This window comes from Chenopodium album, chromosome 11 (genome assembly GCF_948465745.1).
Source record: "Chenopodium album chromosome 11, dcCheAlbu1.1, whole genome shotgun sequence".
NCBI lineage: Eukaryota > Viridiplantae > Streptophyta > Magnoliopsida > Caryophyllales > Amaranthaceae > Chenopodium > Chenopodium album.
The window spans coordinates 56,506,294-56,520,908 of NC_137844.1; the positions used below are offsets into that span (position 1 = coordinate 56,506,294).

Sequence of the window (14,615 nt, forward strand, 5' to 3'; positions counted from 1 at the left end):
AATCAAATACACACGACGTAATTAGATTATTACGAGTATTATTTTAGCATATTCCAAATAAAGAGTGATATATGAAGCGTCGAGCACCACGTCACTCAATCCAACCACACACAACACAAACAATAAAACAATTTGCCAAATGCCCTACACATTCCCTCACTCGATAAGGTTTAAACATTTTAAACCCCACTTTTCTCCCAAATTTCTCATCAACAAATTCTAGAACTCAAACAAATAATTACGGATTACCCACTTTTGAAACGTTCTTCAAGAACACTTCAATCAATTTCGATTCAATTCATTGACCCATTCCACTCAATTCCAGAGAAAACTTACACGAAAATCCAGAAATTATAAATTTAAATTAACCCAGAAAAAAAAAAAATCAATTCAAATACAATGCTGAAAACCATAACATCTTCATCTCCTTCACTTCCACTTCTCTTCAAATTCAACAAATCTTCATCATCTTCATCTTCTTCTTCATCTACCTTTTCTGGGTGTCTTTCTCTTCCTTTCTCGAAACATCCAAATTCAAACCCACTTTCACCATCACCTCGTTCACTCTCTCTCCTCAATTCCTTCAAAAACCCCATGAATAATCTCCTTGGAAAACTGGGTTTTGCTTCTAGAACCCCTGAAACTATGGATTCTTCTTCAATTGCGCAAGGCCCAGATGATGATTTGCCTGCTCCTGGTCAGCAATTTGCTCAATTTGGGGCAGGTTGTTTTTGGGGGGTAGAATTGGCATTTCAAAGGGTACCTGGTGTGACCCGAACTGAAGTGGGTTATAGTCAAGGGTTTACTGATAATCCTACTTATGAAGATATTTGTACTGGGATGACTAACCATTCGGAAGTTGTTAGGGTTCAGTATGATCCTAAATTGTGTGCTTTTGATAATCTTCTTGATGTTTTTTGGGCTAGACATGATCCTACTACCCTTAATCGTCAAGTAAGTTCCATTATTTTTAATTTTAAGAGTACTTGAATTTTGATAGATTGAATCTTTTGTATTTATTGTATAGTTTATTTTCAGGGGTTTATGTGTTTGATTGATGTATAGTCTGTTCATCCGTTGTTCATGGGGTTTTGAGATTATTGTTAATTAGTGATTCTTGTGTTTACAGTTCAAAATTGGGGTTTGAGTTGGATGTAATTAGCTAAAATTAACGAAATTAATAGTCATGTACTATCTTTGGATGTCCGGAAAATTTGCGGTGGTGATTGGGATATTGTTTTCGTTAAAGAAGTGTCATGCTTGAGGTTGCAACTTTGAGGCCTTTGTGTAATGAAGCTCACAGTGTATTTCTAAAGGTTTAATTTTTTTTGGAAGTCATTAGTTATTTAGTTTGCTGAAGATATATATTAAAGTGTAAAAGTGTGCTAAATGAAGCATATGGCACAGAAACAGAGTGATACAGAAATGCCATACACTACTTTTGATCTTTATTATTGCAACATTAGCATGAGGATGCTTTTTCTTTGAGAAAAGATGCGTACAAAAATTTGGATAAGAGGAACAGTTTACTTGAAAGGGGAAATTTTGGGAGTTTGTGGGAAGAATGTCTTTGGGTGCTGGCATTTTTTTTATATATGTATAATTTGTCTGCTGGAGCTACTTTTATGTGTAGGCCCTTCATACTACTAACTAGTGGATTTTGTTTGAATTATAGTATCTTTTGGGAGTATAGCATTATCTTGTTGAAATTTTTTGATAATGTAAGTGTATGCGTTTCCAAGACTTGTCTTTTGCTATGTGACTTTATCAGGTTGTAGTTGAAGATGCTAAGAATGTTTCATATGTGGACTGAGAAATTGTAGGCAAAGTATTATGTTAAGAGAGGTTAATGTCATATGTGATGGTAGATGTAGGTGTATCGAAGAAATTGGGTTGGGGTATTTGGAGGTTTTTGTCAGAAGGACGTATGTTTGAGAACCCATGAGAACCAAATGGCATTTTGACTTGTTGGCTAATATCATTCCAAAACCCTGTGGCTTCTAGTTCTTCAAAGTAGCAAAAAAGTAATAATGTACAAGTATTTGCATGATCACAAATTGAGCAAGTTGACGTCGATGCTTCATGATGACCAAATTTTTATAAGAATATGGTTATTATCAATGAGAGACATTTGAATTTCCTGTAGATACTAACCAGCTAGCTCATCTGGTTGTTGGAAAGTGCATAGGTGTTTTAAGTCATGTCATCTATGTATTCCTATTTGTTTGGACTTTGGAGCATATATTGGTGGAGGTGTGCCAGTTCTTAAGCTCTGCTTGTTGAGATGTGGTCTTAGCATGGATAATTGACGGGCTTGACACCCTGGGATATTGGTGCAGTGGTGCTTGCATTTTCTCATTATGTATTCCATTTTCAGAAGTTTTTCACTTTCACATTCTTGAGATACTGTGTGCTTAAGGCATGCAGATCACTTGTAATATGTGTCACCTCCATGAACCAGAATCTTCGGATTTCAGTCTGGCCTTTTAATTTTTTTTCATGCCTTTTCTGATGTCGTATTCTGTGATTTGGACTGATTTCCTTGTCTTTGTCTGCCTTTAAAAGAGTTTAACATCAGTTTGAAAATTTTAAAAGTTAAACTTGTGTTTGGGATTCTTCTCCTACATTCTTTCATGTTTCTCTATAAATAGAAGAAGCTTTTTTCTGATTTTTACATTTCAAAAATACATCCACACGGTAGTCTATACACATTCTCTATTGGGCATAAGCTACTTGACTCAAACCTTCCACCCAAAAGTGATATTGTGTGGAAGTGGTGTGTTAAACTTAGGAAATGTGTCGACAAATACAATTGAGCACCTTGGTGGCGCCGGAAATTCGTTTTCAAGTCAATGAATTGTATCTCGAGACACCGATATTGTTCCATTTTTTGTGAAATTATCTTTTTGATCTTACTTAAATATTTTTATACTATTTATACTAGACTACTTTATTTACAACAAATGTAACTAATTTAATCTATATTTGTATTTTATCGCATAATTTTTGTTATAAACCTCATTTATAATATACATATAATGACCTGGGGCATTGCCCGGGCCAAAAACTAGTTATTCTTTGTATTTCCTCCGGGGTTGAGGAGGTGAATATGGGGTATTAAGATGTCCAATCTTTTTTCTTTTTGCTACAAAGGGATTGCATGAATTCGAGGTCATCTTTTTCATACAATTGGCGTTGGGAGGAATTACAAATGAGTTGGTGCTGAGTTCTTGACCTTTTTGTTGGTTTCAGGGGAATGATGTAGGGACTCAGTACAGATCAGGAATATACTTCTATACACCTGAGCAAGAGCAAGCTGCAATTGAATCAAGGGACCGTCAGCAAAAGATTCTGAACAGGAAGATCGTGACTGAGATATTGCCAGCGAAAAAGTTCTACAGAGCTGAGGAGTACCACCAGCAATACCTTGCCAAGGGAGGACGATTTGGATTTAAGCAATCCACTGAGAAAGGATGCAATGACCCTATTAGGTGTTATGGCTGAGTTCTGTCAAACCTTGGGTATTCAAACCCTACTTGGCTTGGGACCTTTTTCTTGGTTAGAATATGCCTAAAATTATGTGTATAGCGAATCTAGTACTCTTATTTTGCTGGTGCGAGATTCCTGTTAGCTCACAGGTCACAGCCTTCTTGTAACTGTTCGCATGACTTTGAGGGGCTGAAAATCCTGTGCATATTATATTATCTATTCCAGGAACTTAATATCTGTACTGCCTTGTATTGGATGCTTCATCTCTCTAATATAACCTCAGGGAAAGAAGTATTAGCCGTGGTGTTTAGGGATGTAATGATGTATCATTCCCCCATGTATATAATAGGGTAAGCTTTAGCGCCAAAATCAGAACCTATCAATGGATATCTCATTTCTGTTTCAAAAATCAGAACCTATCAATGGATATCTCATTTCTGTTTCACCTATGGTAGTTGCTCACTTGTTCTTAAAACATTTTCTGCTGTCACGTAGTTACGCACTTGAAAGTTTCAAGTGCTGGTAGTGATGATGGGAAAAGGGTTGTTTGTTTGGGTAACTTTAAATCACATCATGTTATCAATGTTAATCACATAAAATTTTGGATTTTTTTTTGGTGTGAATCGGGTATTTTGGATTTGGGAAATCATGTACAAGTCCTTTTTGCCCCCTCTAGTCGTCTACTGGTAGATGGAAATCATGGAATACTAATGAGATGTAACAATAATGGTGTTTTTTTCTCACTCAGAGCAAATTTAATGTGTACTTTGATGATTCATTGTCTCTCCATAAGTCTTCCTAACGAATTTCCTAGCCTTATAGAATCCAAGGAACAGTATGAGAATAATAATATAAAAAATTAAAATCACTACTACATCATTCACTTGCAGACATTTGGCCACAGATTCCTGACTACATCCTGTAAATCTGTAATTGCTATGTTATTTATCTCACTCAATTTTCAAACAAAGAGGATTGTTGTTGCACTGGAAATAAGCTTTTTTGCGTACACCAAAACCATGTACAGGCTTGCTTTTGTATGTGGATAAGAAACGTACACAAAATTGGATACAAAGTTTCATAGACGACTGCCTTTATTAAATTTTTGCGATCTTCTAACAACTTACTCATTCCTAACAGCTTTAATCCAATCAATTTCCACTCTGAAGTCACCTGGCCCAGACCTAGCACCGGGTACACCACCTTCAGCATTTACTGATAGTGACATGCCGAGAACACGAGCTGGATTCATTTCCATACTTGCGTCAATAACATTGCCCCTCCAGGTTGGTAGATATCGAGCTAGAGGAATCTGAGAATGACAAAAATTCCATTTAAAATCTGTGAAGGCTACGTCCTTTATGTTAAATGAACAGATAAAACATTGAATCATGCAAGTGACCTCCACCTGGAGATATAATAGAAACTTTAAACAAGAAACATGTTTGGTGTCTAGCTCCTAGAATATAGACAATATTGTACTTAAACTCTGTTAAAAGAAGATTGTTATGAGATCACAGGAGAGAACAAAATCACCTTTTGGTTGTTTATAGTGTTAAACAACATGTTACTATGTTGGCTAATGCCTTATTCATTCGACATCATTCAAAAGCATAAATTCTGTGGATCAAAGTGTTCATGAACTCTCTACTAAGCTCAGCTACTCTAAAGTTCTAAAATGCTATTTCTTTTTAATGCATGCAACAATTAGAATCAGTCCATCACCACTCAATATAGATCCTTCCATAAGCTTCTTATCGACGCATGAACTAGATAGAAATAAGCGGCAGTAAAGTTTTAATGTGTATGAAAACATATCCGAAGAATACTGAATGCCAATAATATGCTAGCGTAGAGAACAAAGTTGATGTAACATATTCGAGACAAATTTTTAATATTCTAATGAAATGTATCAATGACATGAGTTCCAGAGTATTCAAAACTTGCCTTAGCAATGTACCAATTGCCAGCAGGAACGTAAACAAAAGCCTGCCAAGAATTGTCTTCCTGCTGTCCAGGGGAATTTACCCAATTTTCTGTATAGATCTGGCAAGAAATTTTCAGGAATTTCAGTGGGACCTTATAGATTAACTCCTTTTTCTAGCATGAGCACAGGAAAACTCACCGTAGATATGTAGCATCGTCCATCTCCTTTGAGTTTTAAGGTTATTGTGTCATATGAATCCAAATCAATGAAACCATTAAACTGAAAGGAAAACAAAGTACAGGTGTGAGATATGTGGTGCCATTGGAATTTCTTCCAAATATCAATGATAAAATAATGTCATTCCCTTCCGCAAATATGTAACTCAGTTTATTTGTTTCTTTAGCATTTAGCATGTTAATCCCATCATTTCTTTTTCTTTACTAAGGGAACCAGTTTGTACAGGACATGACAAGAGCTTCAATAAACATTTGTATGCTTGAATAGATTTCTAAAGGGTTTGAGCTATGCATTTAATTTTTTTAATGCAGGATCAAGGTCAACAGCTAAGAGGGTGGCTAAGTTGCCCAGAGAAGGTCAAAAGGACTCAAAACTGTTCAAGCCTCCCCCCCCCCCCCCCCCCCAACCACCCCCGGGACACAAATATTAACAGAGTACAAAAACAGATATACAAATAATACATTCAATATTTCAATAATTACGAATTCCAGTTCTCAAGCATCTCTGAGATTGGAGAAAATATGTTATAAATGTTTATTCGTGCAGTTGTCAGATTACCTAAGCTTCACCAAAGTGTCCAAATAAAATCAAAATACTTCAGAACATCAATGCTGACTTGAAGATTAAGAATATCCAAGACCATAGGTGAAAAGAGGGAAAAGGGGAAGTGGGATAACACTGTAATATTATATTATTATACTGACATATATGTAGACAACTGAAAAGCTAGAGAATTCAAAGCAATGATCGCCTTCTTGAAATGCATTTGACAAAACAGAACATAGTAGACAAGAAGTTTGTTCATGTTTTGAATGCCATCAGCCATAACATTTTTTAATAAAAATAATTATTGACAAGGATCTAACTTCTTTACAGTCATTTGCAACAGTACACAAATAATTTACAAATTTTGTAGCAATGATTACCTTCTTGGAACGCATCCCACAAAAGCCACTTCTACTTATGTTCCATTTAGATCCCTCCATTACATCCAAAGAGAGTGTACCAGAGAATAATCCTATAAAAAAATGTCAGTAACAAAAATCAGCAAAAGAATATATAATTTTTCTGTTCTGCCTTTTCTTTTCTTGTATTTTATCTAATATACAGGATTATACAATGACATACAAAATAATAATTAAAGGAGACAGTTTTCGCGAAAATTATCTCCTAAGCCAGCATTACCATTTCAAGAGAGGCAGGGTGCACAATAATATTAAAGTTTTATTTAAAAATACCTTTGAAACCATCTCCTTCATCAGTGACTTCCAATGACGCTGAAGACAAACCTGGAGAAAATAAACAATAAAAATGTCATACACTCATACAGCTTACAAAAGCAGTTAAATGCTTGAAAAGCACCAGCACAGCCTGATATTACAAGTCACAAGCCATATGAGCTTAATGCCTTAATCTACAGAATGATTAAGGCAATTCTGCTACAAAAATAAATTATTCAGTTAAATCCAAGTTCTGTTTTCACAAGTTTGGTTTGCCAGTTTGTCCTTAAATTCTTATCATGAATATGGTTTATATGGATGCAGTTAGTTCAACACTCATGAAAAATGAGTGCATCAACTTTTTGTAACCACCACAAGACTTCATCAATATTTACTTAACACAAGTACACAACTGATGATGGTAATGCAGAGGACAGTTGCCTCAAGCATTCGGCATAGACCAATGAAAAAATAGAAGGATCGTATTTGAGTATTATGTCTAAAAATCAATCCCTTTTCTCAATCTCTGGAAGAAAGCAAACACCAAAAATATTGCCTTTCAGATTGAAGTATTTTGTACCAAGTATATAGACCACACTGCAGAGAATATGAAATGATCAAAGTGACAGTTACCTGAATATGCACGTACCTCCATATTCTGAATCTGAATAAAGATGCCATTTCTTGATCTCTTCTTTACAATTGAAACTGAAAATATACTTTTCACTAGGGGGCATCAAATCATCAACATTCCATGTGAGAGCTGCAACATGACCAGCAAAAGATGACAACGGTGTAAAGTGAATCATACAATATAGACAATGAGAAAATCAACCCTGAAATATTATGCAGCATACCACCCTGCCAGATAACTTGGTATACATAACCAACACCAAAGCTTCCCTAATGCTCCTACAAGAGCTCTCACCTTGGTAGGGTAAGGGGGTTGGATATACACAGCCTCACCCCTGACATTTTAGAAAGGATACTTCAATTAAGTCATTGGCCATTGATCCGAGAGGACCAAGACAGAGAAATTGTCTACACTGTACAGCTTCACAATGTTAAAGAAGCACAAAGGGAGTTGCTATATTTTATTTCATTAAAATACAAAAGCCAAAGACTAGTAAAGGTTTAGCTCCAAAAAAAAGGGAAAATATTTATTAATGTGCAATATTAAGACTTAAACCCCTAATAAGCACTCAAAAGACAGCCAGACTAATAGGAACAAAGAACAGAAGCAAGCGTGACCACAGATACAACAATACAATGTTGATGCGCAATATGGCAACTGCATTCTATTACAAGTGTAATGGCAATCTAATTATATCATCATGCACAAGATACCAGAGGCTGTAGCAGCATCAATCTCTTCAGAGAAGTTCTAAGCATTTGAGGGGGAGCAGGCACTACTGAAAACAATTGGCACTACGAGTTTCATAATGTTGCTCCATTTTGACGATTGATTAATGCCAATCAAGAATTAATTACACAAGCATGCCAGTTGATTAGAGTTTTCATTGATGCTTTCACAAAATATCATGGTGTACTGAGTTCTGTAAGGTGGTAATTCTTCCCAAATGATGGCCAACATCGAGGAGCCAAATCTTTGCATCACTAGGTGAGACAAAAAAGTGGAATTACATATCTAGGGAATTTTACTAGCAGTGGGAATGAGTAACCTTGGGATAACCTCTTTCCCCAAGCACCCTTGCACCAACCTTCCCAAATCCTTAAACAACATTGTCTTCCACTCTTATTCATTATATCCATGATTTCAATCAATCCATGATTTCAATCACTACATTGTTTGAAGTTCCATAAAATGTAGCAGGCGAAAACACGGCTCGAGTTTTCTCAATCTATCTCCATCAGCAATATTCAATTCTCTACAGCTTCTAACTAATATAGATTTTTCAGCAAATTAACTCATCAAAACCACTATAATTTATCTCATAAATAACCCAAAAACAACAACAATAAATTGCACCAACCTATAAATCAACTCATTTCATAATCTTCCAGGAAATTCCCACATAACAGAATTTAAGACACACCCATAAAAACAAAGACCACATTCGAGGAAAAACAATAAAAAGAAAAATGGGATTGAAACTTAAAAGCGAGAACATCAAATTAATAAAAAATAAAGATTAATTGGAAATGGGTGTAATATACCTTTCTTGGTAGCATTCAAAGAAGCTTGTATCAGTGATCGAAACCTCGACATTTTTTACTTATTTCTAAACAATAATCAAATCTTTTCTTCAAAAGTTGTTTGAGTTTCTTCTAAAATGGTTGAGACGCCATTGTTAGCTCAGCTCAATGATTTCTGCATCGGTTTTGCGCCGCCGATTTCCGTTGAAGCTCAGCTGTAATAACCAAGGAGAAGAAAGAAAGAGAGAATGGCGAAGACAGAGCAATGAGGTTAATACGACGTCGTTTACAAAGTTAGAAGGTTTTGGACTTTTTGGGTCAAACCTTGCTTTATTTGGGTTTTTCAGTTTGGGGCTGAGGCCTGAGGGTAGTGGCCTAGTGGATTAGAGTATAAACCAACCTCACTCGAGTTTGTTTGTTTGTTTATTTTATTTTATTATTATTTTTTTTAATATTTTTTCTAAATGTTTACCTTGGAATTTTACATTTTGTAGAAATGAGTAGTGTTTTCCAAGACTAGTTAATACTTCGTACTTTAACAGTATTATTAAGTACAATTAGCGTAATGTGTGAAGTTGAACAAATAACATATGTGAGTTATAAAATGAGAATGAGTATGAGACAGTTGGTCAAGCTTTCAAAATCAATTTTGAAGTTCAAATGTGACTTTGCTCATTCTTAACAAACTCTTGAGAAAACTACCATTACCACCATTCTACTAGTAGAATTTTACAATTTTGTTGGGGAGGCTAATGGTATGATATACGGATTATGTTATATTACACTAGTCTATTCATCTAAAAAGAGTTGTGAGGAGTGTTAATCAAATACAAGTACATTCCAAACTACCTTCTTCTAGACTACGCACTTTTGCACTTATATATGTTATTCTTTTTGTTGCTTGAGCAAATGAGTAAAGAGTAGATAAATGCAGTACTTTTCTTCCTAGGATGCCAATAATATAATCATTTTACAAAAACTCAAATACTAGGATTATACTGATTTGAACAATCATGATTGACAAAGAATAAAAGTTTACAAGTCATCTCCTTGTCATGTGTTGTACATATTAATAAAAAAATAAAATAAAAAATAAAAAATAAAACTCTTCTGCACTAAAATAATCATGCTAAGAACCCCATTTAGCATAAATAAAACTATAAATTATACACCCAAAAAACTAAAATGCAAATATATGTGCAACACATAAATTTTCAGGTGCAAAAATAAAGGGCAAGGGCCCCACTTGGATGAAGAAGTGTAGGATGTCCAATCATTCTCACAAAGGATAGATAAGAGTCTAGCAATATCACATCCACAACCCTCCAAAATGAACCAAAACCAACTATTCAATTGTCCACAAAATTGCCACACTTCATCACATACTACCCTTCACTTTACTAAATATCCTTGTTACTTCCTTTTTTCCTACACAAACATTAGCCTCATTATCACACACACATCTTTACTCCCATAGCATCCACTAGTCTAGTACCATCATGGCTACCGCCGCCCCCGCCACCGCCTCTTACATCTTCGGAACCCGCATTACCAGCCCAAACCCGGGCAAAGGAAGGTTCCAAGCCTTGTTTGGGCTTGGCAAAAAGGCCGCCCCACAAAAGAAAGCGGCCCCAAAGAAACCAATAATAGAAGAGGACCGACCTGTGTGGTTCCCGGGTGCTGAACCACCCGAATGGCTAGACGGAACAATGGTTGGGGACCGTGGATTCGATCCATTTGGGCTCGGCAAGCCCGCTGAATACTTGCAATTTGACTATGATGGGCTGGATCAGAACCTTGCTAAGAATTTAGCTGGTGATATTATAGGAACTCGGATTGAAAATGCTGACATTCAGCCCACGCCATTTCAGCCTTACACTGAAGTGTTTGGGATCCAAAGATTTAGGGAGTGTGAGGTCATTCATGGTAGGTGGGCCATGTTAGCCACTCTTGGTGCTCTTTCTGTTGAGGCTCTCACTGGTGTTTCTTGGCAAGATGCAGGAAAGGTAACATCGTTATTCACTACAACATTATATTATACTAGTACATGAATATATGGTTTGAGATTATTGATACTATATAGTTTAATTATAACATTCTACCTCGGATTGATAATATATGGTTTGAGATTATTGATAATATATAGTTTAATTATAACAGTCTACCTAGGATTGATAATATATGGTTTGAGATTATTGATAATATAGCAAGGTTAACACAGTTCAAATTCATCTGTTTGTGCTGTTTTAAGTAAGATTGTCAGAATTCAGATAGTCCATTATAAAATTCCTGTGTCAATTTGATTATAGAGTCTACATTTGAACTGGATCTATTGGAAATTCGAGTAATCCCAAGTATTGTTTCCATATGTCATGAGTCGTACTATTGTATAATCCCTCCGTCCACAAATAATAGTCCTCCGTGAAGTTGATAAGTACATAACATAACTTATCTTGCAAAAAACTTGACAGGTGCATAATGACGTTGTACACTTGTACAATATGAAGTGTTAGATTCTATAACAGCATGAAAACTATAATGAAGAGAGTGAGGGATAGCTCAAGTGGTTAGACTGTCCCTTCCGATTCTAAGAAATTCTGAAATCGATTCTCATCAACCCGCCCCAAAAAAAGATGAAAACTATAATGAAATAATAAACTAAACTTATACTAATAATGAAAATAAACAACTTTGTGCAGGTAGAGTTGATTGAAGGAGCATCCTACCTAGGCCAAAAACTGCCATTCTCCCTAACAACATTGATCTGGATAGAAGTGCTACTAGTTGGATACATTGAGTTCCAGAGGAATGCAGAGCTTGACCCAGAGAAGCGCCTATACCCCGGCGGCCAGTACTTTGACCCCCTTGGCTTAGCCGCGGACCCTGAGAAGAAGGAGAGACTTCAGCTAGCAGAGATCAAGCACTCTCGCCTCGCTATGGTTGCCTTCCTTGGCTTTGCCATCCAAGCTGCTGCCACTGGAAAAGGCCCTCTTAGCAATGTTGCTGAATTCTTAAGTGACCCTTCTAACAACATTTTCAAAACCTTTTCATCTTAAACTATTGTTACTCCTATTATTAAGAGTAACAATAATATTATATACGAAGTACTCTGTATGTGTTATTGATATATTTTCCTATATTCCTAATATTCTCGTCTTTTTTATTTTAATCCTCGCTCTCTTTTTTGGTCTACCCCAACATAAATGAGGATGTTATTAGCTCATTTAGCTGTGCTTGTGCATTTCAGTTGTAATATGTACAATTGTTACACTTTTAAAGAACAGTGTAATGTACTTGTATCATTATATTATATATCCTCTGCATTCAGATCATTTTAATGAACAAATAACAGTATGTACATGTGAATATGTTCATAATCCCACATATCAATAACCTTATTTTGTACGGAGTAGGTACTCTTTAATTGAACTGTCACAGGTAATGTCTATTGATTGAGGCCTAGGATTAATTTATATACTCTATCACGAGTGTGGATGAAATTCAAACCCGTAACTATTGTGTCACATTGGCTAATACCATGTTAATTGCTAAAGGATTAATTCAACCAAAAAAATTAAACCGATAGTTGAAGTACAAGATTTAGCATTATTAAGGGTATGTTCATATTTACTGGACTGAGCTAAACTGAACTGATTGGAGCTGAATTGAACTAAACTGAACTGAAATGAATATTTTATGAGAGAAGGAAATTAGGAGTTATACTGAACTGAACTGATTGGAGCTGAACTAAACTGAAATTAAGCTGAAGTGAACAGGCCCTAAGTCAAATTCTAGCTCATCCCTCATCTACATTGAACTTGGCTAGAATAATTTAAATTACCAAAATTCTTACAGTTGAATCCTATCAAAATAGAAGAATATCACCAATTATCATACATATATCATTTACAATCACTGATAATGAAAACATAATCAATAAAAATCTTTTTGGATATATTGGATAGCCCATAATTAATGAGAGCTATCCGATATCTTATCCATCATCTTACATTGAATTTGGCTAAAATTATTTAAGTTACCAAAATATATAATTTCAACTAAATCATACAAAAAAAGGAAAAATACCAACAATATCATGCATATATCATTTGCAATTAATGAAAAATGGAAACAAAATCAATAAAATCTTTATGAATAATTTAGATAATATATATGCCAGCCTAGCTTGCATTAATACATTGTTTTAATTTAATCATGTACAATGTACACTTTTTTTTGTTCATATATAATAAATTAAAGTTAAATGAATGAAATTAATTTTAAGATATTAACCTTTTTACTGTAAAAAAAATGAAAAGATTTAATATTAGTAGTTTAATACATTAAAAAAAAAAAAAAAAAAAAAAAAAAAAAAAAAAAAAAAAAAAAAACGTGGACGGCAGGATTCGAACCTGCGCGGGCAAAGCCCACATGATTTCTAGTCATGCCCGATAACCACTCCGGCACGTCCACAACTTGTGACTTTAAGCCATTTATAACAATATAAATAGGCTATAATAGTGTCATTTCATTTATTTATTTTTTCACCTTGCCTTAAAATATACGAAATATTTGCTATTGTATTAGAAATTTTGATGGCCTAAGAATTTTTTACTTTTGTATCATACAATATCTAACCCATTTATTTTATTTGGTTTGTCCCAATTACCTTTCCCAATTCTTTATTTAGAATAGTTCACTTCCATTTTACGTAATTTTTAACAAAATTTCACCTATATATATTCTGCGAAAATTGTGTGTCCAAAAGATGTTGGTAAGCGTTTTAAGATTGTGGGAGTATATGTATATCAGAACATTTTTAGTACACATGCACATGGCGAATTTACTTAATCTAGATGCATATATGTGTAATTTGGTTGGCAAAAAAAACCTAGAAAGTTGAAATTCCTAAGAATTGAAATTCTTTTGTGTTGTTTGGTTGACAAATTCATTGGAAGTAGAAATTTCATTTCTTACAAAATGGAGAAACTTAATTACATAGAGAGACCTAGGTACGTAAGTGGAACCTGACATGGGAATTCTCACTTCCATTATTTATGAAACATTATTTAGTCGCATTTTCTAGGAATTTCAATTACACGGGAATATAAATTAATAAAGAATTTGCGAGTCCTACATTCAACTAAACAAGCCCATAGTTTAATAACCATACTAAAATAAAATAAAATTAGGCAATCCAATTTTACATTGCTTTTTAAAACTAACTAATCCAACTTAACCTGAAAGTAAATAAGAGTTCAAATAATTGATTCTTAAAATAATGTTTCATATTGAACTTAGTTTGAAGGACTTACACCTCTAAGCTCTAACCATGTGATTATTAAGACTCTTAAAAAATGATACTCTACTATGTTAATACTATTCACAAACCTTATTTTTACTAAAATTAACTATAATAAATCAAGTCCTACAACGTTTATAATGAAAATTTTAATCTGACAATGGCATATCAAATTGAATCAAATAGAATTTTTTTGAAACTAAAACTATGGTTGTTGTATAAGAGACCTAACCATTTTTTATATTTTTCAAATAAAGTATTTAATAAAATTGCCGAATTTCCG

The 14,615-nt window shown here is 34.5% G+C and overlaps 3 protein-coding genes and 1 non-coding gene across 4 annotated transcripts; 2 read left to right on the forward strand and 2 right to left on the reverse strand.

The window, feature by feature from the left end:
• The first annotated feature begins 107 nt into the window (after window positions 1-107).
• On the forward strand, window positions 108-3,934 carry LOC145567858 (peptide methionine sulfoxide reductase A1-like). The gene is made up of 2 exons (XM_081627269.1): window positions 108-954; window positions 3,253-3,934. The coding sequence occupies exons 1-2, from the start codon at window positions 400-402 to the stop codon at window positions 3,502-3,504; spliced, it is 807 nt and encodes a 268-aa protein (XP_081483395.1). The 5' UTR covers window positions 108-399; the 3' UTR covers window positions 3,505-3,934.
• A 377-nt stretch (window positions 3,935-4,311) lies between these two features.
• Window positions 4,312-9,340, reverse strand: LOC145569347 (putative complex I intermediate-associated protein 30). The gene is made up of 7 exons (XM_081628697.1): window positions 9,052-9,340; window positions 7,523-7,636; window positions 6,892-6,942; window positions 6,580-6,671; window positions 5,615-5,695; window positions 5,437-5,535; window positions 4,312-4,801 (listed from the first exon to the last, which is right to left on the reverse strand). The coding sequence occupies exons 1-7, from the start codon at window positions 9,101-9,103 to the stop codon at window positions 4,613-4,615; spliced, it is 678 nt and encodes a 225-aa protein (XP_081484823.1). The 5' UTR covers window positions 9,104-9,340; the 3' UTR covers window positions 4,312-4,612.
• Window positions 9,341-10,388: 1,048 nt separating this feature from the next.
• Window positions 10,389-12,362, forward strand: LOC145567859 (chlorophyll a-b binding protein CP29.3, chloroplastic-like). The gene is made up of 2 exons (XM_081627270.1): window positions 10,389-11,036; window positions 11,730-12,362. The coding sequence occupies exons 1-2, from the start codon at window positions 10,530-10,532 to the stop codon at window positions 12,084-12,086; spliced, it is 864 nt and encodes a 287-aa protein (XP_081483396.1). The 5' UTR covers window positions 10,389-10,529; the 3' UTR covers window positions 12,087-12,362.
• Window positions 12,363-13,421: 1,059 nt separating this feature from the next.
• TRNAS-AGA (transfer RNA serine (anticodon AGA)) lies at window positions 13,422-13,503 on the reverse strand. The gene has a single exon. It is a non-coding gene; the product is annotated as a tRNA-Ser (tRNA).
• Between the last annotated feature and the right edge of the window lie 1,112 nt (window positions 13,504-14,615).

Excerpts from the sequence above, each read along its gene's own strand:
- LOC145567858 (XM_081627269.1), top strand. The coding sequence starts at position 400 with ATGCTGAAAACCATAACATCTTCATCTCCTTCACTTCCACTTCTCTTC. Across the intron at positions 955-3,252 it reads CTACTACCCTTAATCGTCAA|GGGAATGATGTAGGGACTCA; the intron begins GTAAGTTCCATT and ends TGTTGGTTTCAG.
- LOC145567859 (XM_081627270.1), top strand. The coding sequence starts at position 10,530 with ATGGCTACCGCCGCCCCCGCCACCGCCTCTTACATCTTCGGAACCCGC. Across the intron at positions 11,037-11,729 it reads CTTGGCAAGATGCAGGAAAG|GTAGAGTTGATTGAAGGAGC; the intron begins GTAACATCGTTA and ends AACTTTGTGCAG.
- LOC145569347 (XM_081628697.1), bottom strand. The coding sequence starts at position 9,103 with ATGTCGAGGTTTCGATCACTGATACAAGCTTCTTTGAATGCTACCAAG. Across the intron at positions 5,536-5,614 it reads GACGATGCTACATATCTACG|ATCTATACAGAAAATTGGGT; the intron begins GTGAGTTTTCCT and ends ATTTCTTGCCAG. Across the intron at positions 4,802-5,436 it reads GCAATTGGTACATTGCTAAG|ATTCCTCTAGCTCGATATCT; the intron begins GCAAGTTTTGAA and ends TGTCATTCTCAG.